Source organism: Balaenoptera ricei, chromosome 14 (genome assembly GCF_028023285.1).
Source record: "Balaenoptera ricei isolate mBalRic1 chromosome 14, mBalRic1.hap2, whole genome shotgun sequence".
In the NCBI taxonomy this organism is placed as follows: domain Eukaryota; kingdom Metazoa; phylum Chordata; class Mammalia; order Artiodactyla; family Balaenopteridae; genus Balaenoptera; species Balaenoptera ricei.
Window position 1 is genome coordinate 1,962,186 of NC_082652.1, and position 23,826 is coordinate 1,986,011.

The following is a 23,826-nucleotide window of genomic DNA, read 5'->3' on the forward strand; positions in this document are numbered from 1 at the left end:
GTGGGAGTTTGGGGTGAGCAGATGCAAACTATTCTATAGAGAATGGATGGACAACAAGGGAACTGTATTCAATATCCTGGGATAAACCATAAGGGAAAAGAATAGAAGAAAGAATGTATATATATGTATAACTGAGTCACTTTGTTGCACAGTGGAAACTAACACAACACTGTAAATCAACTCTACTTCAATAAAAAAAAAACCCAAAAAACATAAAACAAAACTAAACAAAAAGCATGGGGAACACCCCCTTCTCCACCTCGTCAAAGGACAAAGCCTGAACGTCAGGGCCCGGGCAGTGTCCCGTCTCGTAGGGCATCAAAGGGAGAGGGAAACCTTTAGGCCTCCCCCTGCCCCTTGCTGTCTTGTACTGTCTCTCCCACTGTGTTCTAAAAAAAAAAAAAAAAAACCAAGTATGGCCGCCCTCGGTTCCGGGGGAGTTCCTGATTTGGGCACACGGTAGACATCACGATCTTGCCTGTGAAGAGATGGGCATGAATGTGGGCTCAGCTGAGGGGACCTGGCCAGGGTGCCCCGAAACGCAGCACCTCCAGTCTCATTGCCCCCTCCCGGCTCTGTGGAGGCCCACTCGGGAGGGGCTCTCCGTGAAGCATGGGCTCCCCCAGGCTGCATGAGGGGGAACTGGACGCGATTTCCTGTGAAAAGCACGGTCACCAGAGGAAGGGCGGGAGAGGGGGCCTGGGGGTCTGCGCCGGGGAGCTGCTCCAGGCTGGGAAGTGGCTCCTTTGCGACGCTGCTGGTGATGGGTCACCAGCTCTTAGGGACGTCCCGGTCCATCCCCGGGGCGGGGTGGGGTTGTCCCCAGAGCTGCCTAAAGCTCATCTGGAAATCCAGCCACTTTTTCATATATGTATGCATATATATTGAAATATATGTTATTTTTATTGGAGTACAGTTGATTTACAATGTTGTGTTAGTTTCTGGTGTACAGCAAAGTGATTCAGCTATACATATACATGTATGTATATATTCTTTTCCAGATTCTTTTCCATTATAGGTTATTAGAAGACATTGGATATAGTTCCCTGTGCTACACAGTAGGACCTCGTTGTTTATCTATTTTATATATAGTAGTGCATATCTGCTAATCCCAAACTCCCGATTTATCCCTCCCCCCGCTCCCCCTTGGCAACCACAGGTCTGTTGTCTATTGTCCGTGAGTCTGTTTTTCTTCCGTAGATAAGTTCATTTGTGTCATATTTTAGATTCCACATATAAGTGTTAGACATGGTATTTGTCTTTCTCTTTCTGACTTAGTTCACTTAGTATGATTATTTCTATGTCCATCCATGTTGCTGCAAATGGCATTATTTCATTCTTTTTTATGGCTGAGTAGTATTCCATTGTATATATGTACCACATCTTCTTTATCCATTCCTCTGTCGACGGACACTTTGGTTGTTTCCATGTCTTGGCTACTGTGAGTAGTGCTGCTGTGAACATTGGGGTGCACGTATCTTTCGGAGTTTAGAGTTTTCTCTGGACATATGCCCAGGAGTGGGATTGCTGAGGAAAACCCAAGCTCTTTTCTTTGCTACAGAGTATATGTGTTGTATGCATATGTATATGTATATGTGTATTATTTATATGTATGTGTATGTGTATATTTATGTGTATGTGTCTATGTGTATGTATATATGTATGTGTATGCGTATATTTATGTTTGTATGTTTATGTGTATATTTATGTGTATGTGTGTAAGTGTATGTACATATATATTTTTTTCTTTTTACAATAGGGACTGATTAAAAATATCTTGGTCTCTGAATATTCCCACATGTCTGTAGCTACACGTGACACCTCAACATGTTTGCCCTTTTCTGTGTCATTCTGGAGACACCGCTGGGTTAGGGGCACACGTGGGCCCTGAAGGCCTTGGGAGAGGGCAGTACATGACCGAGGGAGGCAGGGCCCAGCTGAGGCCAGCCGGTGGGTGCAGACCCTGCTGCGAGGAGGCTGTGTGCTCTTCCTCCTACCCGCAGGGCCGCTGTCCCGGGCTCCTTGGCGTGAGAACCCTCTACTCCTCACTGGGGCCACTGTCATGTCACCGAGTCCCATTCCCAGCACCGGCGCTGTGCTGGAAACAAACGATGTGCTGCCGGATGGCAGAGAGCCTGTTGCCTGATGTCAGCGGCCAAAACCCGAGACCCGAGGTTTGCAGCCAAGAGAGGGTTTGTTCGCAAGGCGGCCAGGTGAGGAGCCAGGAGAATGAGTCTCTGATCCGCCTCCCCGAAGGAGGCCGGGGGCTGGGGAACTTACGGGATGAAGAATAAAGCAGCAGGGTGGGCGTGGGGAGCCTGGGGAAAGGTGATCGGGAAAAGGTGCATCATCATGTTTCTGTGCAGGCGTAGCTAAGCTACGTTCAAAGCTAGATGTGCTACTCAGTACTCTGTAATGGCCTATATGGGAGCAGAATCTACAGAAGAGCGGAGATATGTATATGTGTAACAGATCCACTTTGCTGTACACCTGAAACTAACCCAACATTGGAAATCAACCATACCCCAATAAAAGTGTTTAAAAAATGGACACGCTTAGCATGATCTGAGGGTGGAGTTTTCAGCCCTCTGATGTGAAAAGGTCACCAAGTGACCACACATGCCCGGTTGGAGGGCGGTTGGTCCCATCCAGTCGTAACCGGCTTGAGCTCAGACTGGACACCGCCGACTCCAAGTTCCTGGAACGCAACTCAGGGAACCATCTCACTGTTTAGCAGACGTGATGCTGGGGGGACCCGCCAGTCTTCAAACGACCTTGATCAGTGAAGGCGGGCGAAGTGGATGTGACAAATCATCACCCCCGGTTTCAAGCCCAGAGAGAGGAAGCCGTCAGCCGAGACACGGCGCATCCCGTCCGAGGCCGAGAGGACCCAGGAGGCCGCTGGCCGGCAGTGCTCAGCCAACAGCACTTGGGACGCCAGCCCTGGGCAAGGTGGACGGGCGGCCCTGCCCCCGCTGAGCTGGGGGTCCGGGGAGCGAGGCGGACAGAGGCTGCGGAGAAATGGAACCTTGGTACCGGGAGAGAGCTCGGCCAGGTGGGGTGAAGGTCAGAGCCGCGGCCGCGGCGGCCAGGGTGGGGCTGTCCGAGGAGATGACCCTGGGGCTGAGCGAGGGAGCGCGCGATGACGCCGGGGAGGGGAACGACCCTGGCGGGGGGCCCGCGAGGGCAGGGCCACGCGCGACGTGGGCGTCAGCTCCACTCCATCAGGGTGTGTGGAGAGGGGGGCAGCTTGGGGTGAAAGTGTGGGGCCTGTCAGGTTTGGGGGGCAGGCGGTGTGGGCCGGGGAGTGAGGCCGCATTTAGGGGTCATCCGGGAATCAGGGAGCAGAAAAGAGCCTGGGCTACCCGAGCGAAGGCCAGAGGTTAGGTGGCAATTTTTTTTTTTTAATTAATTTATTTATTTGTCCACGCCACGCGGCACGCAGGATCTTAGTTCCCTGACCAGGGATCGAACCTGAGCCCCCTGTAGTAGAAGCGCAGAGTCTAAACCACTGGACCGCCAGGGAAGTCTTAGGTATCAATTTGAACTCCTGAAAAGTAGAGAAAAGGAAGGGGATCCTGATCCCCAGGGAAGGAGCTGGTTTTGGCAGCCAAACATTTTAAAGAATTGTGGTGAAATACACATAAAGTTTCCCGTGTTAAGCCTTTTAAGTGTACAGCTAAGGGGCCTGAAGTACATTCGCATTGTTGTGCAACCATCACCCGCGTCCGTCTCCAGGACTCTTTTCGTCTTCCCAAACTGAGACTCTGCCCCCATTAAACACTCACTCCGCATTCCTCGTTCCCGTATCTCTGCGGGCGCGCGCCCCAGCTCGGTGGTCTCGCAGCCCGCGCGGCACGGAGATGCTCATCTGGTAGAAGAAGGCAGATTCGTGCTCCCCCCGCCTCCCCCCATTCACACTCCAGGCACATCAGCACCACGAAAAACTCACACTTAAGGTTCTGTCAGATTAATCAGGACGAAATTGTAGACTCTGCTGTTTTACATGACGGCACAACATTTTTTAAAGTTAAGATATTTATCTCACTTTAACTTCTTATTTACCTGTGATACTGAAAAAAATTCCAGCAGTAGGAATTGAGTGTTCTGTGAATTCCTCCCATGGAATTCCTTTCGTATCAAGCTATGGAGCAAAACAAAAGTTGTTGAAAAATCACCGAGATGACCCTCTGGGGTGAGTCACACCTACGCTTGCAGGACCAGAAGCATCACATTATTCTATCAAAGAGGCCCAGGTCTGGAGCTTGCCCAGGGATGGTTGGTCTATAAACGGATTAAGGGGAAATCACATCTTCTTTCCACACGTGACCCCCAGACAGTCCGGCATGAGAAACCCAAGGGTCCGAGGAGGTGAAGCCTTCGGGCTTCATTCCAGCTGAAGTCACGCTGATGCCCGGGAAGGGCTGGGTGGTTCTTAGTTAGTGGGGCTCATTGGAATCATTTGGGGCAGCTTTTCAAATACAGGTGCCATACCTGACCCGGAGGATTCCTACTCAGAAGGTTGGGGTGGAGCGTGTGTATTTTGGAAGGATGGCCCAGGGGATTCTCTTGTGCAGGTCAGGGTCACAGACCTTTCAGGAAGGCTGTCTCACCTGCCAGGAGAGCTGCTGGACGCCCGGGCTGGCCCCGTAAAGACGTTTCCAGCCATCACAGAAATGCGATGGGAAAGCAACAAAGTCCGCCTCCCAGATCCCTGCCAAGGAAAGTGGATCTCGTTAGCCGAGGGCTCGACTTTGCCGGGTGGGATGTGCCGGGAGTGGGGATGGGCTTGCATCCTTCCCAAGCCCAGACTCTCTCCTTAAATACAGAACAAATGTTTAAAGACTACTTGTCAGAAGAGGTGCCAGTGGTCAGCATGCCCAGGGTCTGTGTGTCCCTCAGGCCCCTCCCATGCTGCATCTGTCCCCTGGCCCAGAGGAAAGCTGTCCTGTGAGTGATGCTGAGGCCTCTCTGGGTCCCTTTCCTGGTCCTGGGAGGACCTGAAAGTGATTCTTGTGTTTCACCCGCGTGTTCTTGGTTTCTTACAGGGCACGCTGAATGTCGGCCACGAGGGGGATGGCAGATGGCCCCAGGCTGGGGTGCGGGTCCCATCGCTGCCTTGAGCAAGAGCCTGGGAGATGGGTGAGTGAGGGGAGGGCCCTGGTGGCTGGCCACAGCTATAGCCCCACGTTTTGGTGGCTCCGAGGAGTGGTCCCCACCTGCGGTCTAGGAAGGGGTGGAGGGGAATTGTCAGGGACCCTTTTCAGAATATTTAAAAACCTATCAGAAATGATACATTTCCCTAAGATAAACAGAAATGATTCATTTACTTACTCTTTGAATCTAAGAATCTATATTTAACAGGGCTCAAGATTTTCATAGATATGATTGTCTTCTTTCATCTAAATTCTCATCGTTGTTCATTTCTAAAAATTTAGTATCTTCAATTCTGACGTTATAACACGGGTTTTTTTTTTTTTAATATGCAAGTAGAGAAGTTTGGTTGCTTGTTTAAAGAAAACTGAGCTCTTACAAGGGATGTAAAAGGAATTTGAAATAAATGAAGATAAACATCATAATTCTGGGTAGAAAGACTCCATATTTTAAGAGGAAAATGTTTCCTCTAGTATCTTTGAAAATGTCATCCACTGATTCTCAAATTCATCTAGGAAGAATAAAGAGGACATTTCTGATAAAAAAAGAATAATAGGGAAGGACTTCCCATAAATAATGTTGAACTGTGTGCGACATAGTCATAGAACGGGTGCAGTACTGGTGGCAGAATCCACGAGACCAGCGGCAGAGAATAGGGAGCTGCTAGGAAATCAATATGAATGGAACTTTCCAGCAAAGAGTGTTAGCAGAGCTTGATAACCTGTTCCTCTCCTGTCCCGTGCCAACCCGAGTCCCATAGTGTGGACCTTCCTCAGGCCGCCCCATCCAGGAATCATAGCTAATGATAACAGTACCGTCCTTGCAGAGCGGGGACTGAATTTGCGAATATGAAACATCCTGAAGGGTGCAAACAGTAGGCACCCAATAAGTATTCTGTCTTCAACTCTACTTTGAGTTCTTCTCTGTCTTGCACAGCCTTTTTTTAAAAAAATCATTTTATTTATTTTTATTGAGGTGAAACTCATGAAACATAAATTCAACATTTTAGTAATTTTATTAACCATTTAAAGTCCGTAATTCGGTGGCATTTAGTAATTTACAACATTGTGCAAACACCACCTCTGTCTAATTCCAACACAGCACCCTCACCCCAAAAGGAAACCCACTGGGTGGTGACCTCCCCACCCAGCCCATGGCAACTACGAATCTACCTTCTGTCTCTATGGGTTTGCCTCTTCTGGATGTTTCAAATCATACGACATGTGTCTTTCTGTGTGTGGCTTCTTTCACTAAACATAATGTTGTCAAGGTCCATGCATGTGGTAGCATGTGTCAGTGACTCGTCCCTTTTTGTGGCCGAATAATTTTCCATTGTATGGATAGACCGGTAGTGAGTTTTTTTTAAAACCTCCTGGCCAGAGGATATCCAGCCAGAATTGAAAACACTTTTTAAGGAGTTTATCGCACTGTCTCTTGCTTTGTGTAGCAGACTCTGAAGAGATAAGTTTTACAACTTGGGCCCTGAACTTCACATCCTTTGGGCCAGTGGGCAGCTGTCCATCGACCCGTTGGGTCAACCACACGGGAACTGCCTGCTCTTAAAATAGCATCGTGACTGTGCATTGGTCAGTTTGGTGGTCTGACCTCGGCCTTCCTCACAGACCTCATTTCCCACGGTCATCCCCTCTGGTCAGTCTCCATCAGCCTTACTTAGGACTCCCCTCTGTTCCTCGGACCTCAGGGCCTTTGCACCTGCCATGCTCTTCCCTTCTGTCTTTGCGTGGTCGCTTCTTTCTCATCATGTGGGCCTCACTTAAACGTTACCGCCTCAGGTCAGCCTTCCCCAGCACCCCGTCTAAAGCAGCCACTGCCCCCGACGCTTCCACCCGGCTTGTCACCACGGCGCTCGTCTCTGTGGGAAGTTGTTTTATTCGTTCATGAGTTTCTTGTCTTCCGTTTCCCTCCGGAATGTAACCTCCACCAGGGTGGGCGCTGTTTCTGTCTCGTTCACTGCTGTGTTCACGGTACTGCTTACAGGGCTGGTGCTCACTGGAAGATCTGTGATGGACGGACAGACAGAAGGAATGAAATAGCGCTGAAATTTCTCTACCGCATTTTCTAGTTTTTGTGTCTGTTTCCTCCTGGATCTGCTCTAATAGGGAAGCTGCTAGCCACAGGTGGCTATGAGGATAAACATAAAAATAAAATAAAAACCAGCTTCCCAGTTGCGCCAGCCACCCAGCAGGTGCTCAGGGGCCGCGTGTGGCTGTGACTGCCCCATTGGAACGGTCCCACCCCGGCAGCAAGGGCTGCCGGGACCCCCAGGAAGGGGCAGGTGCCGCCTTTGTGCACCTTTCTGTCCCCGGGCCGGCTCCACCTCCTGGTGCCTGGTGGGTTCTCCGTGGCTGTGAAGTGAAGGAAATACTGCTCAGCTGATGAACAGGCAGCTGCGAGTAACGGGGTGAATGACCCCCCCCCCCCCGGGACTCCAGGTCTGTCTCTAGTCGGGCGGGCATGCCTGGCTTGATGTAGCCGTCCAGCAGATGCGCTGTGGCCGCCTGCTCCGCACCAGGCACCGTGCCGGCGGGAGGGGGCGCCGGGATGCTGTGCTTCACTCGTGCCAGCACGGCGAAATGAGCTGTGGGCGGGGAGATGCTGAGCGCGTGCAGGGCGCCGGCCACAGCGAGCTCGGGGGGCGTGTCTCTGTTTAACTTGGGGCGGGGGCGGCGGTGATGTGCTCGACTTCTCCAGAGCCCGCGTGGGCCATTCACTAGTTCATTCATTCACCAAATAACGATTTCAGGTGAGGCTGGTATCAGCTCCACTCAAATGGACCAGAGACGGTTTGGGGAGGTCGCAGGTGGGAAATCAGGGCTCTGGGTACCAGAAAGGGAGACTGTATCCCGTGCGAGCAGAAACGCCAAGCAAATGAAAGGACACACAAAATGCACACCGACTGTCCACATGGAGGGCTCCTCCCCGTCCTGCTGTCTCCTTGGCCCCCAGACCGCCCTGATCTCCTGAGGGACCAGGGTCTTGGGGTTTCTGGGCCACCAGACCTAAGGCTTCCCTTGCAGACAAATGACCTCCCTTGCCGTCTCCCTCTAAACATTTTCTGTTTTTGCCAGGATGACTAGTTGGGTGGGCGGATGGGCACAGGAGGAGGGAGGGAGCAGGAAAAGCAGGAAAGCTGTGTCTGCCCAATCTGTCTTCCGGGTGGGAGCAGCTGATTAGACCTCGGGTGCTCTGGGGGGATGGGGAGCAGCTGCTGGCTGGCAGGGCGATGAGGGCCGTGGACCCAGAAAAGCCCTTGAGAAGCTGTCGACGTCCCCAAATCCAGCCTCGCCGTCTTTGTATTAATGGGGCTGGTTTGGGTGGAGGGGGCAGGCCGCGTCCCTGCCTTCCTTCCTGCCGGGGTCAGCCACCTGACGCATCTGGCCAGCGAGGGGCGAGCAGAAGATGCCAGGTGGGCTTCTGGAAGGTCTGGGCAGAGCGCAGAGGGCGGGCCCAGCTCCTGCCTCTGTCCTCTGTCCTTCACCCTTCCCACACTCCCTCCTGCAGCCTCTTGTAACCATGGAAACAGGGTTGCCTGCTCAGGATGGTGGGGCCGGGAGACGGGGCCCCTGGGACCTTGGTGGCCCCAGGCCTGGGCCCCATTTCACGCGGGAAGTCATGGGGAGGCCACTAGTGTCCATAGAGCTGGACACAGTCCAAGCTGAGCGTCTTCCTCGCTGAGCTTTAAACTTGGACGAGAAGGGAGAAGTCAGGACAGCATTTTGTTTCTGGAAGCATAGATGGAAGTCGAAGAAATGGACTGGTGAGCATTTCACAGCCAGTGTGGTACGTTTCACTGCATCCCCTAAAAAGATAAGTTTAGGTCTCAGCCCCTGGGAGCCATGAACGTGGTCTTATCTGGAAATAGGGTCTTTGCAGATGGTTAAGTTTGGAGAAGGCCACGCTGGAGTAGGGTGGGTCCTGGTCCAATGAGTGGTGTCTTTGTAAGAGAAAGGAAAGGGGAACTTGGACGCAGATGCATCTGCATAGAGGAGACATGCGGGGAGGAGGCCGGGCGAGGGTGGAGGCGGAGGCTGGAATGACGCATCTACAAGCTGAGGAGCCCCGAGGATGCCGCAGCCCGGGAAGCCGGGAAGCCGGAGAGAAGAGGGAACTTCCACCCCCGAACCCCCAGGAGGGACTGCCCTGCCGACACCCGACACCTTGACCTTGGACTCGTGGCTTCCGGAGCCGTGAGAGAAGACATCGATGGTGATTTAAGCCCCCTGTTTGGGGTGTTTTGTTACGGTGGCCCTAAAACCTCTTGCAGCCACTCTTCCATTTGTATTGGCTCTGCCAGCGGTGAGGGGGATGAGGCACAGTAGAAATGGGAGGGGCAGCTGGGGACTGGCCCGTCGTCTTGGAAACCCAGAGCGCGGGATGTGTCGCCCAGATGGGCCCTGGGCAGAGCCCAAGTTCTCTCTCCCTGATTTGGTCTGTGTCACTCAGGGCACCTTTTAGTTCTACACGGGCCAAATAGTTGAGTCAAGCGGCGTCAGCAAAAGAAGGGGATTTTTTGGGCTCACATAACTGAGAAGCCCGAAGAGGAGCCCTGGTTTCAGACACGGCTAGACCCCGAAGGGCGCGACTCTGGCCGCTGGTTTCGTCTCCCCCAACCCGTCCGGGTGCCCCGGCTCCTGCAGCCCCTCCTGTGTTGGCCCTACTCTCAGCATCTCCTCCCAAGGGCACTGACGACTCCAGGCTAGTGTCCCGTCAGGAGAGCCACCCTGTAACTGTGGCATCTCTTGCACCTTGAATTCTAGGGGCTGAGACTCAGTCCCGGTTAGACCTCTGAACACAGCACCACGGCCAGGGGACTCTGCTCTGCCCGCCTGGGTCGTGTGCTCAGCCCTGGAGCTGGGGATGGGGTCGGCACCCCCTGTGCTCATGGATGGAAGGTGACAGCGGTGGTTCTCACAGGGAAGATGGAAGCTGTTTCCAGAAGGAAGCGGAATGGATACTGGGTGCAAAAGAAGGAATGTTTGTGTCCCCCTCCAACTGACACGTTGAAACGTAATCCCACTGTGGTGGTGTTTTGAGGTGGGCCTTTGGTGATGAGGTCATGAGGGGGGAGCCCTCGTGAATGCGATGAGTGCCTTTTTTGAAGAGACCCCAGGGAGCTCTCTCGCCCCTCCCGCCAGGCGAGGACACGGTGAGAAGACTGTGAACCCGGAAGCTGGTCCTCACCAGACACCAAATCGGCCAGCACCTTGATCTTGGGTTTCCAGCCTCCAGAACCAGGAGCAAACCGTGTAGAAATACCACCCGTCTGTGGTGCTCTGTTACAGAAGTCTGAATGGACTAAGACGTCGGGCAGTGAAAGCCACACGGGCCCACTTTGCTGTCGCCTAGTGCCCTCCTTCCTGTGTGTCTGTTGTTACCACTGTGTAACAATTTGCCCCCAGACCAGGTACCTGAGACCACAGCAGTCATCCTCCTCTCCCGGGATTCCGGGGTTGACTGGGCCCCGCGGGGGTTCCCGCCCTGCTCACTCACGCGGCTGCAATCAGGTGGTGCCCGGGGCAGTGCGGAAGCTCCACCCCCCTCACGTCTGGTGGTCTGTGGTGGCCAAGCACCTGCACGTGGCCTGTGCGTGTGTCCTGGGCTTCCGCACGGCACGGCGGCTGGATCTCAGAGAGAGCGCCTCCGGAGCACCAGGCAGAAGCCGCATCCCCTTTTACGAGCTGGGCTTGGGAGTCACATCCCAGAGGTGGGATGTGAACCCTTGGCCTCGGCTCCCATGCCCTCGGTCACCACACCCCTCCCCGACGCCGAGCTGCTTCTCGGAAACACAATCCTGTCCCGCGGCCTAAAGCAGCCACCCGGAGCCAGCCCGCAGTCGGGAAACCTTTGGAGAAACATCCCTTTCGGGTGGGAGAAAGCCAGGCCCCCGCACTTCCCGGCTCTGCTGGGACAATCAAGGTACAGTCATAGCCGAACTGGTGGATTGTGAGGTCACGTGGCTTGCTCTGGGCTTTTGAACATTCTGGGAATGTAACTGCTGGACCGAGAGGGGAGAAGGTTCCAGGAGGAGAGGATGTGACAGCTGTCGGAGGGGTGACGGGCGAGCACGTAGGGAGCAGCGCGGTTCCTCAGCACCCTGGGGAAGACGTGGAGCGAGGCGGGCCGGGCCGGTCATTCACAAGGCACCGTTAGAATCTCTGGACGGAGGAGGTAGAACACCCACTCCCATGAGTCTGAGAGAAGCTCACGTTCATGAAAGTCCGGGGAGAGGATGGACTCCAGGCGCGGCTGGGGCTTCCTGCTCTTACTCTGGGCTCTGCTTTCCATTCTGTTGATGGTTCTCAAAGTGGGCTTCCTGGGCCAGGGCCATCGGCGTCACCTGGGAGGTCACTGGAGATGCGGATTCTTGGTCCCAGCCCAGAACTGCTGACCCACGGACTTCGGGGACCGGCTTAGCCATGTGTGTTACTCAGCCCCCGAGATGATCCTGAAACACGTCAGAGCTTAAGAATGTCTCCCCTCTGTTAGTTCTTTCTCGGTCAGGCCATCTCCAAGTTCATTGTTTGTCCCTCAGAACTCCCAGGAGTACAGGCGCTGTCCGGGTCGGGTCATTTTCCCACCCCCGTGTCTGCTAAGCGTGGCCGGGGAGATGGGACGGTGATGGCCACCTGGATAGCCCGGTGCCCAGAGCTGGGGCGACCCCCCAAAGAATGCACGTGGTGAGCTGGGGGTGCCTCCACCCAAATCAGAGCGCCATTAGCCGAAGAAGGGAAATGCACGCTCAGGAGGCAAAATCAGGAGGCGTCCACTAGTGGGACTCGGAAGCCAGCAGGCCGGCCTCCTGGGTGAGACCGGTGTGGTCACACGAGGCCCCACACTCAGGAGGGCCTGTGCTGGGGGTTCAACGCACGGCAGTCTCTTTGTAAGTGTCCCGGGGAGGCGTGACGAAGCACTGTGGGGCAGGCAGCTTGGCCAGCAGGAATGAATCCTCTCACAGGGCAGGTGCCGCAGGGCTGGCTCCTTCCGAGCCCACGAGGGAGAATCCGTCCCGGGCGTCTCTCCTTGGCCTGCAGACAGCCCCGTGTCCCCCTGTGTCTTCACAGTCTGCTTCCTGCACTCCGGTCTGTGTCCAAATTCCCCCTTTTTCATAAGACACCAATCCTGCTGGGTTAGGGGCTCACTCAACCCGAGGATGACCTCATCTTAACTAATTCCATCCGCAAGGACCCTATTTCCAACTAAGATCAGATTCTGAGGTCCTGGGTGCTTGTTGTGGGGGGGGGGCAGTTCAGCCCGTAACACTTGCCATCTTATAATTCTTAATCGTTTTGTTTTTGAGCGGGTGTCTCGTGGGTCCGATGGGACAGTGGAGCTTGCGCTGGGGGGTTGGCTGTGCCCTCAGGTGGTCCTGCCTCTGCCTCCTGGGATGAGTCCTCAGGCGCCCAGCCCTCACCCCCGCCACCCTGAATGCCTGGGCCCTCCCTGCTCACCCTTGCTCTGTGACACGCGGCCTCCTGCCTACACCCTCCTCGGGGGCGGGGCTGAGCACAGGGAGTCGGGGCCACGGGGTCTCAGGCGGGGCCTGGCAGTGGCCGCCGGGCGACTCAGCGGCTGAAGCCTCACCTGCCCCAGTCCAGGTACCGAGTGCATCCTGGCCTGGAGGTTGCCACCTTTTGGGGGGGGTTACCATCCAGTGTGGGCTGGGTCAGTGGGTCCCTGGGGAAGGGGACTGGGTCTAGTGGCCCTGCCGGGTCCAGTGGCTGGTAGAGGGTGAACTGCGTGCCGAGTCACAGGACGGGACCCCCAGAATCTGTGCAGGTCTGTTCTCACCTCGAGAGTATTTTCATCTCCCAGGAAGCATGACATTAAGTAGCAAATAAAGACACCATGACAAACACCAAGGTCCTACTGTATAGCACAGAGAGCTGTATTCAATATCTCGTGATAAACCATCATGGAAAAGAATATAAAGAAAAGAGTGTATGTATATGTATCCCTGAATCACTCTGCTGTACAGCAGTAATTAACACATTGTAAATCATTATACTTCAATTAAAAAAATAATAATGAATTAAAAGACTCATAAAAAAAACAACAACAAACCACCAGGAGGGGTCGAGAACGAGACCACACAGATGGGGCAGTGTCCTATTTTAGTGTCTCTAACGGCACTTTTTCCTGCTCCCCGTTTCCATTTCACACTTGGCCCTACACCTTATCCAGAAGCCAGAGGGAGGAGCTGAGACATTCACGTGACAGGTCATGGGGGGAACCCGGCTCCCACTGGGGGGTCCACGTTGCCCTCTTCCGGACAATGCCACTGACCTTCTCAGTGATGGCTTTTCCCTTTGAGGTCTCTATACGAATTGTAACCGTAGAGACTGCAATTGGGGGTCTCCAGAAGTCTGCGGCAGGGGCTTGCCAAGGGTGGAGCCGTGGGCTTCGGAGGAGAGGACAGACACAGGGGTGTTTACAAGGAAGCGCTGGCAGAACCAGGGGACCAGCCAAGTATCGGGGATGAAGGACCAGGTGTCTCCATTGAGGGAGAAGCTGGGATGGGGCCTGGCTATTGTGGAGCTGAACCCCTACTGGGGACGTATTTTCATTTGAACAGGTAGATGCCAGGCTTCCCCTCAAAGAAACCAGTCTCGAACAGCACAATTTCAGATGACATCACCTGCTGTTTTCACTGCCTGCTCCGTCAGTGAATAAGCTTGATTGAGATCAGTTGAATGATCAGTTTTCATAGATTCTGAGACACGTTTCATCCCATCACCGTCACTTTGATGATGGTTATCTTTTCTTGACTCTGCTTTCTTCTCTGGGCCTCGATCTCCCCATATGTAAGAAGGATGTTGGGTTAGCCAGTGCCTGAGGAGTCGGGAGAAGCGTCTGGGGTGCTGAGACGGGACCCGTGGAGGACACGGAGCTGCCCCTCTGCAGGAGGGTCCGTCACAGGAGGACGTGTCCCACTGCACATTCGTTGCTCATCTCAGTATTGAAGCTTCGTGACAACCCCTGCAGATCATCCTGTTGACCAGAGCATTCCCGTGGGAGGCCTGTTCCAGGATGTCAGAACAATGCCCCAGGAGCGGGCCCATCCCACTGTCCTGGGGAATAACAAGAAGAGCTTCTCTTCCAGGGGTGTCAAGCACCCACAGCTCATGTGGCCTTAAAAACACTTAGACAAAGACAAGTATCATATGATGTCGCTTATATGTGGAATCTAAAAAAACGGTACAAATGAACCTATTTACACAACAGAAATAGAGTCACAGATGTAGAAAATAAACTTACGGTTACCAAGGAAGAAGGGGGGAGGGATAAATTGGGAGATTGGGATTGACGTATACATACTACTGTATATAAATAGATAACTAATAAGGACCTACTGCATAGCACAGGGAACTCTATTCAATACTCTGTAATGACCTACATGGGAAAAGAATCTAAAAAAGAGTGCATATATGCGTATGTATAACTGAGTCACTTTGCTATACACCTGAAACTAACAGAACATTGTAAATCAACTATACTCCAATAAAAATTAAAAAGTAAGAACACAGTGCCAATTAGCAACTGATTAAAATTTTGTGACTGAAAAAAAAAACACACTTGGAGAAATCATCACTTTAAGTATCTGGCAACCATTGCCCCTTTGGAAGTTTCGGGGGGAGGAGAGCTTCAGGGGCGGTGGGTGGAACCCACACCATTTACCCCAAATCTTCTTGCCTCCCAGGCTCTCATCTGTTAAATGTTCAGAGACGGTTCTAGCAGGTGAAACACATCTTAGTTTGATTCAATTTTCCTGCTTCTGTTCATTCGTGACAAAATGAACCATTTCCGTGAGAGGGAAACTGCATTTCCTTGTGAATGACAAGTGAATGGATCATTGGAAGTCAACGCCAAGGCCTGTTAGGAATAATTCCATCACGTGCCAGCCTTTGCAAAAGTTATTTCAAAGCTTGGCACTTTGGTGGAAAAATGCACCCTGGATTTTTCTTGGATGCTGTCGAACTGGCCGAAGTCTCTGAGACCACAGACCTCAGACCTGATTTGGGGTTGTGTTACATCACACAGCAGTACTTTGAAACCTACTTTTGTCCACGGAAATGAGTATTTTTGCTGAAGAATAAAGGACGAATAATTAACAATGAAACTTTGAAAGTTACTGTTTGGCTTTTAAATTATCTTTGGCTGAAGCAAACATTTAGAGTGACGTGGTGGAAAATATCCCAGGAGAAAACCTCCTGGGCTGGGTACCGGGAGGAAGCTGTCCTGGGATAAACGTTGGTCAAGGTTAATATCAACATGGATAATTAACATTCAGATGATGCAGTCTGCCTGCATCTCACGAGCCATTGCATGTGTATTTTGGGGGCCATTTACTGGACTTGAACTCAGTACCTGTTTTTTGGAAGAATGAAATAATCAAGGCTCAGAGCCGGGAGTCACCAGCTCAAATGCCACTGGCATCACAGGGGACAAAAATGAGTGACCTTGAGCAGGTGGACGGAACAGAGACATGGCCTTTACTTTCACAGCGGAAATTTGTTCTCTCCCATTTTTTTCTTCAAATACTCTCTAGGACTGGTTAGTTTCCCAATTTTATTCTAACCATATGATTAAAAAAACCCAGCGGGGCACATGGCAATGGCCCTGACCTCAGGGATGCAGAGGCAGCAGGAAGTGGTGCGGACTGTGGGGACGAGGACACAAGGCTCATCTGAAGCAGCAGCTGCCACCCAGCGCCAGCTGACTGCCGCCAGCCAGGAGCGCGGGGCAGGCTTGCCAGCACGTCCAAATTTTCAGGAGAAGCTGGCCATCCGGGTCTTCACGTGAGACTTCTTTGCATTTATTTTATTTATTAAAAAAAAATTTTATTTACTTATTTGGTTGTACCGGATCTTAGTTGCGGCAGGCGGGGCCCTTAGTTGCAGCATTTGGGCTCCTTAGTTGTGGCAGGTGGGCTCCTTAGTTGCAGCATGCATGTGGGATCTAGTTCCCTGACCAGGGATCGAACCTGGGCCCCCTGCACTGGGAGTGCAGAGTCTTAACCACTGGACCACCAGGGCATTTAAATGTTGCACCTGCACATGAACTTATCTACAAAACAGAAACAGACTCACAGACATAGTGAACAGACTTGTGGTTGCCAAGGGGGAGTGGGGGGGAGGGAGAGGAATGGATTGGGAGTTTGGGGTTAGCAGACGCAAACTACTACATTTAGAATAGATAAACAACAAGGTCCTACTATATAGCACAGGGAACTATATCCAATCTCCTAGGATAAATCATAACGGAAAAGAATATTAAAAAGAATGTAGGGACTTCCCTGGTGGCGTAGTTAAGAATCCACCTGCCAATGCAGGGGACATGGGTTCGAGCCCTGGCCCGGGAAGATCCCACATGCCACAGAGCAGCTAAGCCCATGCGCCACAACTACTGAGCCTGCGCTCTAGAGCCCGCGAGCCACAACTACTGAGCCTGCATGCCACAACTACTGAAGGCCACACGCCTAGAGCCCGTGCTCCACAACAAGAGAAGCCACTGCAATGAGAAGGCCACAAACCGCAACGAAGAGTAGCCCCCACTCACTGCAACTAGAGAAAGCCTGCGTGCAGCAACGAAGACCCAACACAGTCAGAAATAAATTTATAAAACAAACCAAAAAATGAAAACAAAAATAAATAAAAAGAAGCAATGGGGTAATATAAAAAAATGTATATATGTGTATAATGAGTCACTTTGCTGTATAGCAGAAATTAGCATAACATTGTAAATCAACTATACTTCAATAAAGAAAAAATTTTGCAACTGATTTTATTTGTATATATATATATGTTTTTTTAAAGATTTATTGATTGATTGATTGCTATGTTGGGTCTTCGTTTCTGTGCGAGGGCTTTCTCTAGTTGCGGCATTTGGGGGCCACTCTTCATCGCGGTGCGCGGGCCTCTCACTATCGCGGCCTCTCTTGTTGTGGAGCACAGGCTCCAGATGCGCAGGCTCAGTAGCTGTGGCTCACGGGCCTAGTTGCTCCGCGGCATGTGGGATCCTCCCAGACCAGGCGCGAACCTGTGTCCCCTACATTAGCAGGCAGATTCTCAACCACTGCACCACCAGGGAAGCCCCTATATTTATTTTTTTTAATTAATTTTTATTGGAGTATAGTTGATTTACAATGTTGTGTTATTTTCTGTTGTACAGCAAAGTGAATCAGTTATACGTATATATATATCCACTCTTTTTTAGATTCTTTTCCCATATAGGCCATTCCAGAGTACTGATAGAGTTCAGTAGGTCCTTATTAGTTACCTATTTTATGTATAATAGTGTGTATATGTCAGTCCCAATCTCCCAATTTCTCTCTCCCCTCCCTTATTCCCTGGTAACCATAAGTTTATTTTCTACATCTGTAACTCTATTTCCCTTATGTGGGTCAAATGTGGGGCAGAGAGGGGGGAACCTCTAAAGTGCACTTGAGCCCCCAGAATGGGGAACAGGTCCAGAGAAAAGGACCCATCGCTAAGAGGCGGGAAGCAGGCGTGCCTGGGCTGTGATGGCCAGGACACAGGGAAACTAAAAGCCTCCTACTTTGTTGGTGGGCGTGTAAAATGGTGCAGCTCTTTTGGAAAACAATTTGTCAGTTTTTGAAAAAGCTAAACATAGTCTTATGTGACCCAGCAGTTTTACTCCTGGGTATTTACCCAAGAGAAATGAAAACACACGTTCACACAGAGACTTGTCTACAAATGTTCTTAGTAGCATGATTCATAAAAGTCAGAAACCCAAATGTCCACCAACAGGTGAGGGGATACACAAAACGTGGTAAATCCATACAAAGGAATACTATCTAAAATTTGTTTCCATTTTATATTGGAGTACAGTGGATTTACAATGTTGTGTTAGTGTCAGGTGTACAGCAAAGTGAATCAGTTCTACATATACATGTACCCACTCTTTTTCAGATTCTTTTCCCATATAGGTTATTATACAGTAGTGAGCAGAGGTCCTTGTGCTATACAGTAGGAAGACTATTGAACCCTGCAGCAACATAAATGAACTTCAGAATCATTACATGACGTGAAGGAAGCGGATACAAAAGCCTGCTGACTGCAGGATTTCATTTATGTGAGATTCCTAGGGTGGGCAAAACGATAGAGGCAGAAAGCAGCTCAGTGGTTTCCTGAGGCTGGAAACTTTCCCGGGTCATGGGAACATTCCAGAACCGGATTGTGATGATGGTTGCATAACTATAAATGTACTAAAAACCATCCAACTCTACCTTTACAATGGGGGTGTAAATCATAGCTCAATGAAACTGCATTAAAAAAAACTCATGGCCCCTCTCCACGCAGGGCTTGGTAGTATGAGGACACTTAGCTGGTCCCCGTGGCCTCTGCTGTCTCTAGGGGTTTTTCTCTGCATTTGCTTTCACGGCCTGCAGAGCATTGAATGAGCAGCAGAGGGCGCTCTGTCACAGTCCCTGAGTCCAGGCTCTTTGCCCAGCTGTGGAATGCGGCTTCTTTTTCTCCTTGACAACTGTTCTTAAAATCCTTGGGTCAATAGAATCGGTGTCAATCAAATCCCATTTCTCACTGACCTGTGCGACCCTTTAAGAGCTGTTTATCATCGCTTCTGAAGGCGGGCCCCTTCCGACTTCAGGCCTCCAAAGTTAGCAGGACATGAATAATCCGCAGACAATGGTTACCTGTAGGACGGCACCGTCTAAAGCTTCCCCGCCGCGACTGCTTTTGTAAACTAGAGCCTTTTCAGGCCTGTGAAGGCTCCCAAGACAGCAGGGGGCTCTCTGGTCAATAGGTGGAATAAAACACCGGGCCTGGGCTTTCATAATCAAGGCCTCCTGAGAAGGGAATCGGAGGGAGTTTCCCACAATGCTTAGTGGCGTCTCGTAATCCTATTGGAAACGGGGAGCGGGGCAAGGAGGGAAGGGATACCTAGGTGACCAGAGCAGGAGCCAGTGATTTAGCGGTGAGCTTGTCCGCAGGCCCTGTGGTGGTCTGAGCCCCTGCGGAATCCCCAAGCTCATAACCATACAAACAAACCACCTGTGCCATATGAACTTCCTCTGCCCCGGCCCCTGTCTTGTTAATAATTCTCCCTCGGGAAGCTGAGGTCGGCCAGATGGTGAAAGAGTTTGACCTTGATTCTTCAGTGGTGTCGTGTCCTGAGAGGTCGGACCCGGTGCTTGCAGTGCGGACGTGCGATGGGGTTATTTTATTCTCGTGGACAGAGGGGAAGGTGGTCCTGGGACGGTGCAGCACAAACGATGCCAGCGCTGGGCTGCGAGCTGCAAGAGAGGGCTGGAGTGGGGCTGGATTGGGGGAAACTTGAGGCTCTTTTTTCTCAATTCAACTAAAGTTGATTTACAACGTTGTGTTAGTTTCAGGTGTACAGCAAAGTGATTCAGTTATATATATGTGTGTGTGTATATATATATACATATATACATTTTTTTCAGATTCTTTTCCATTATAGGTTATTACAAGATATTGAATGTAGTTCTCTGTGGTATACAGTAAATCCTTGTTGCTTATCTATTTTATATAGTATGTATCTACTAATTCCAAACTCCTAATTTATCCCTCCCCTCTTTTCCCCTTTAGTAACCGTAAGTTTGTTTTCTGTGTGTTTCTGTTTTGTAAAAAAGTTAATTTGTATCATTTTTTAGATTCTACATATAAGAGGTATCATATGATATTTGTTTTTGTCTGTCAGACTTACTTCACTTAGTACGATAGGTCCATTCATGTCGCTGCCACTGGCATGATTTCATTCTTTTTTATGGCTGAGTAATATTCCATTGTGTATACATAGAACTTGAGGTTCTTGATGGTAACGGTGCCTCTGGTTTTGATCTGGTTGAACTTGAGGTGCCGCTCCGGTGTGTCAGGGGAGGACTGTGCATGGCTGTCAGTGTCGGGTGGCCCTCCCTGAAGGGGCGGGTACTGGAGACAGGTGTGTGGGGGAGGGATGGCTGAAGCCCCCAGGGCCATTAGTCTTTTGCTGGAGGAAGCAAATTTACAAAGGGGAAGGGTCACAGGCAAGACCTCATGACCCCAGCACTCAGAACTCAGCCAGGGAAGACAGATATGCTCAAGAGACCGAGGAATCTGCTTGGTCAGAGAGTGAAGAAATGAAATAATGTCTCAAAAGCAGCTCCCGCCATTAATGACTTTTAAGATATTTGTCAAACACATAAAAACGTGAACGAGTTGTGCCATGAGCACAGGTATGCCCACCATCTAGATTCTACAATTAGCATTTTGCTATATTTGCTTTAGCTCAAATGTGTCCACCTCCCCATCATACTATCTATCTATGAATTCATCTTGTTATTATTATTTTTAAATCAGAAGCAGCTTTTCAAATTCTAAAAGACCATACAATTGAAAGTTATCCCTTCAGGTTAGTATCCTAAAGTCTTTTCTGCTCCACTGGGTAAAATGTAGATCAAATCTTCCTAATGGTAAATGTCAGAGAAAACAATGTTGCTCACAAATAAATAATATTGTTTCAAGAGAGCTGCTATGAGCTTGGGGTAATGACACCCGTCCAACCGAACATATTACTGAGAAATGCAGCCCTTCTCTAGTTAACTGAGGGAAACAGTGAGAGCGACGTTTGCCCTGCCCTCTGTGTGAGCCGGTGTCCTCGGGGCTGTCCACATATTGGCTCATTCCAGACTCACACAAGCCCAGGAGGCGTCACTACTCCCTTTATTCCCATTGTACAGTCGAGGAAAGTGAGGCACAGAGAGGTTAGGTGACTGGCCCAAGGTCACACAGCTGGTCCACGGCTGGACTGCACTGCCCCCCAAGCAAATTAAAGCAAAGAGGTGCCATTTTTAAACATACCAAGTGGGCTATGATTTTTAACAAATGATAACACCAGATGTTGGTGAGCATGCAGGGAAGAGGCGCTGCTTGTGGGGACGCAGATCGGTGCATCCTAGACGGCAGTTAGGCAGTGAGAAGCCAGAGCCACATAAAAACCTACAATCGGTGGATTCGGGGATTTTGTTCCTAGGAATAAATTGCTATGAAATCATGAAACCATGAAATTCCTAGCAAGCAAGTTTGTATCCAAGGATATCATGCAGAATCAAGTGAAATATCAAACAACGGGAGGTGGATATTACACAGTCACGGAATGTTTCTATGATGACAATGTTCAAACACCTCGACTTAAAAGAAAAAGTTATTTTGTGGGAAAGTGTGTATTAAGTAGAACCAGTCAGGTTACAGAACAGAATCTAGGAAAAACAAAATAAAGGAACAATAATCTTCCCCTAATGTTATATGTATAGAGAAAATACATATAATAAATATAAGATGCATATAATACACATAAGAAAATAATATGATAAGATAAACCGGAAAGGTTGGTACCAAAAATAAGAACAACGGTTATTTCAAAGTGGGGCTTTATGGGTGGGAGGGCCTTGCTTATAGTTGGGATTTGTCTTTGGGCTGTTTCTGTGTTTTCTACAAAGGGCAAGCATGAATGTACCACTTTAGGAATCAGAACGCCATCTCTCCACTCCCACAATTGTTATATTGATAAAAGAGAATGCGACCAGTGCAAAATCGTCCCTTTTTTCTGATTTTTGAGCCTGAGGAAGCTCTGGAATGGAGGGGGAAGAGAGCCAGTAGGTGGCGCCAGAGGGCAGCAGGCGCCTCAAGCTGCGGCCAGCCCGGCCCAGGTGAGTCCCATGTCCTCGGAGACCTCAGGTTCCTCCCGCCGGGCCGCAGTTTGGGCATTTGTGTTGGCTCAGCTCCCTGTGGCTGGAATGGGGGAAATTCCCAGCGACACCAGGACGAATTACTACCATCCACTGCACCCAAGTGCACCTAAGGCTTCATAAACACCTGCCCTTAAAAATCGGCTGGGATTGACATGGACACACTGCTATATTCGAAATAGGTAACCAACAGGGACCTGCTGTAGAGCGCAGGGAGCTCTGCTCGATATTCTGTAACAAGCTAAATGGGAAAGGAATTTGAAAAAGAAGAGACACGTGTATACGTATAACTGAATCGCTTTGCTGTAGCCCTGAAACTAACACAACATTGTTAATTAACTATACTCCGATATAAAATAAAAGTTAAAAAAAGAAAAATTCAGCCTTCAACCCCTCAAAAGGCCTTTTCAAACTTTACAACTTATGCTATTAGTGTTACATGTGATTTGTTCATGAACAGGCATCACTTATGAGCCAATGTTGTACTTAAAAAAAAAGCAAACTGACTTGTCTCTCTATTTCAGAATTAGAAAATAAAAAGGCATTGAGAACCACAATAAACTCACAATTTCAAAAAAAAAAAATCAGCTCATCTCAGGCATGTGGAAACAGTGAGAAGAGGATCTGGAAGACGGCCAGAGAAGTTATTGTTGGAGAGAGAAACAGTGGAAAGTTTCGCTAAGAATTTTGCACAGCTTTATTTTCCAAGGAGAAAGAAGATGAAGCGGGAGGATAAAATCAGATCTTATTGGCCTAGATCCCGACCTGTAGAGGAGATGTGAAGAGTAATAATAGTCATAATAATAACAACGACAGGACAGGTATCATCTACACGGTATAGTCAGTTGAAGATGCTGTGAGTTGGGACACACAGCCCAGAGATCGATGGGTTGGGCCTCTCAGAGGAAATACGGTAGATTTTGTTCCCCATTAATGAGAGTAGGTAAATCTAGTTCAGCTAAATTCTAAAAGTGTTCACTGAATACCTTTGAAATGGTAAAGATGATGATAATAGTGACTACGAGGATAATAGCCCCTGACGGTGCTATGGGCTTTCCGTGTCACTGTGCATTTCTGTCCCGCTGCAGTGCTAGCAGGCGGATGTGATACTATCACTCCTGTGTCACAGACGAGGAAACTGCAGCTTCAAGAGATGGAACATCTCCTACACTGTTGGTGGGAATGTAAATTGGTACAACCACTGTGGAGAACAGTATGGAGGTTTCTTAAAAAACTAAAAATAGAGCTACCATGTGATCCAGCAATCCTACTCCTGGGCATATATCCAGAGAAAACCATAATTCGAAAAGATAGATGCACCCAAAGTTCATTGCAGCACTATTTACAATAGCCAAGATATGGAAGCAACCTAAAGGTCCATCAACAGATGAATGGATAAAGAAGATGTGGTACATATATACAGTGGAATATTACTCAGCCATAAAAAAGAATGAAATAATGCCATTTGCAGCAACATGGATGGACCCAGAGGTTATCATACTAAGTGAAGTAAGTCAGACAGAGAAAGACAGGTACCATATGATATCACTTATAAGTGGAATCTAAAATATGACATGAACGAACCTATCTATGAAACAGAAACAGACTCACAGACATAGAGGACAGACTTGTGGTTGCCAAGGGAGGCGGGTAGGGGAGGGAAGGATTGGGAGTTTGGGATTAGCAGATGCAAACTACTACATGTAGAATGGATAAACAACAAGGTCCTACTGTATATAGCACAGGGAACTATATCCAATCTCCTGGGATAAGCCATAATGGAAAAGAATATAAAACAAGAATGTCTATATGTGTATAACTGAGTCACTTGGCTGTACAGCAGAGATTAGCACAACATTGTAAATCAAGTACACTTTAATTTTTAAAAAATTCTGTGGGATTTCAAAAGGCAGGAAATCATCACG

General features: G+C 49.8%; 1 protein-coding gene across 16 annotated transcripts in view; it reads left to right on the plus strand.

Annotated features, from left to right (window-relative positions):
* The window catches only part of RIMBP2 (RIMS binding protein 2), a 334,699-nt gene that overhangs the window by 16,675 nt on the left and 294,198 nt on the right, over positions 1-23,826 (plus strand). For 13 of the 16 annotated variants that reach the window (XM_059894767.1, XM_059894759.1, XM_059894772.1 and 10 more), the window contains exon 2: positions 5,049-5,142. In XM_059894767.1, coding sequence (XP_059750750.1) covers positions 5,059-5,142 — 84 coding nt within the window. In that variant the 5' untranslated portion in view covers positions 5,049-5,058. Of the gene's footprint in view, positions 1-2,109; positions 2,214-2,734; positions 3,056-5,048; positions 5,143-23,826 lie in introns of those variants that run through there. The other 3 variants (XM_059894760.1, XM_059894761.1, XM_059894763.1) reach the window with 3 other exon arrangements.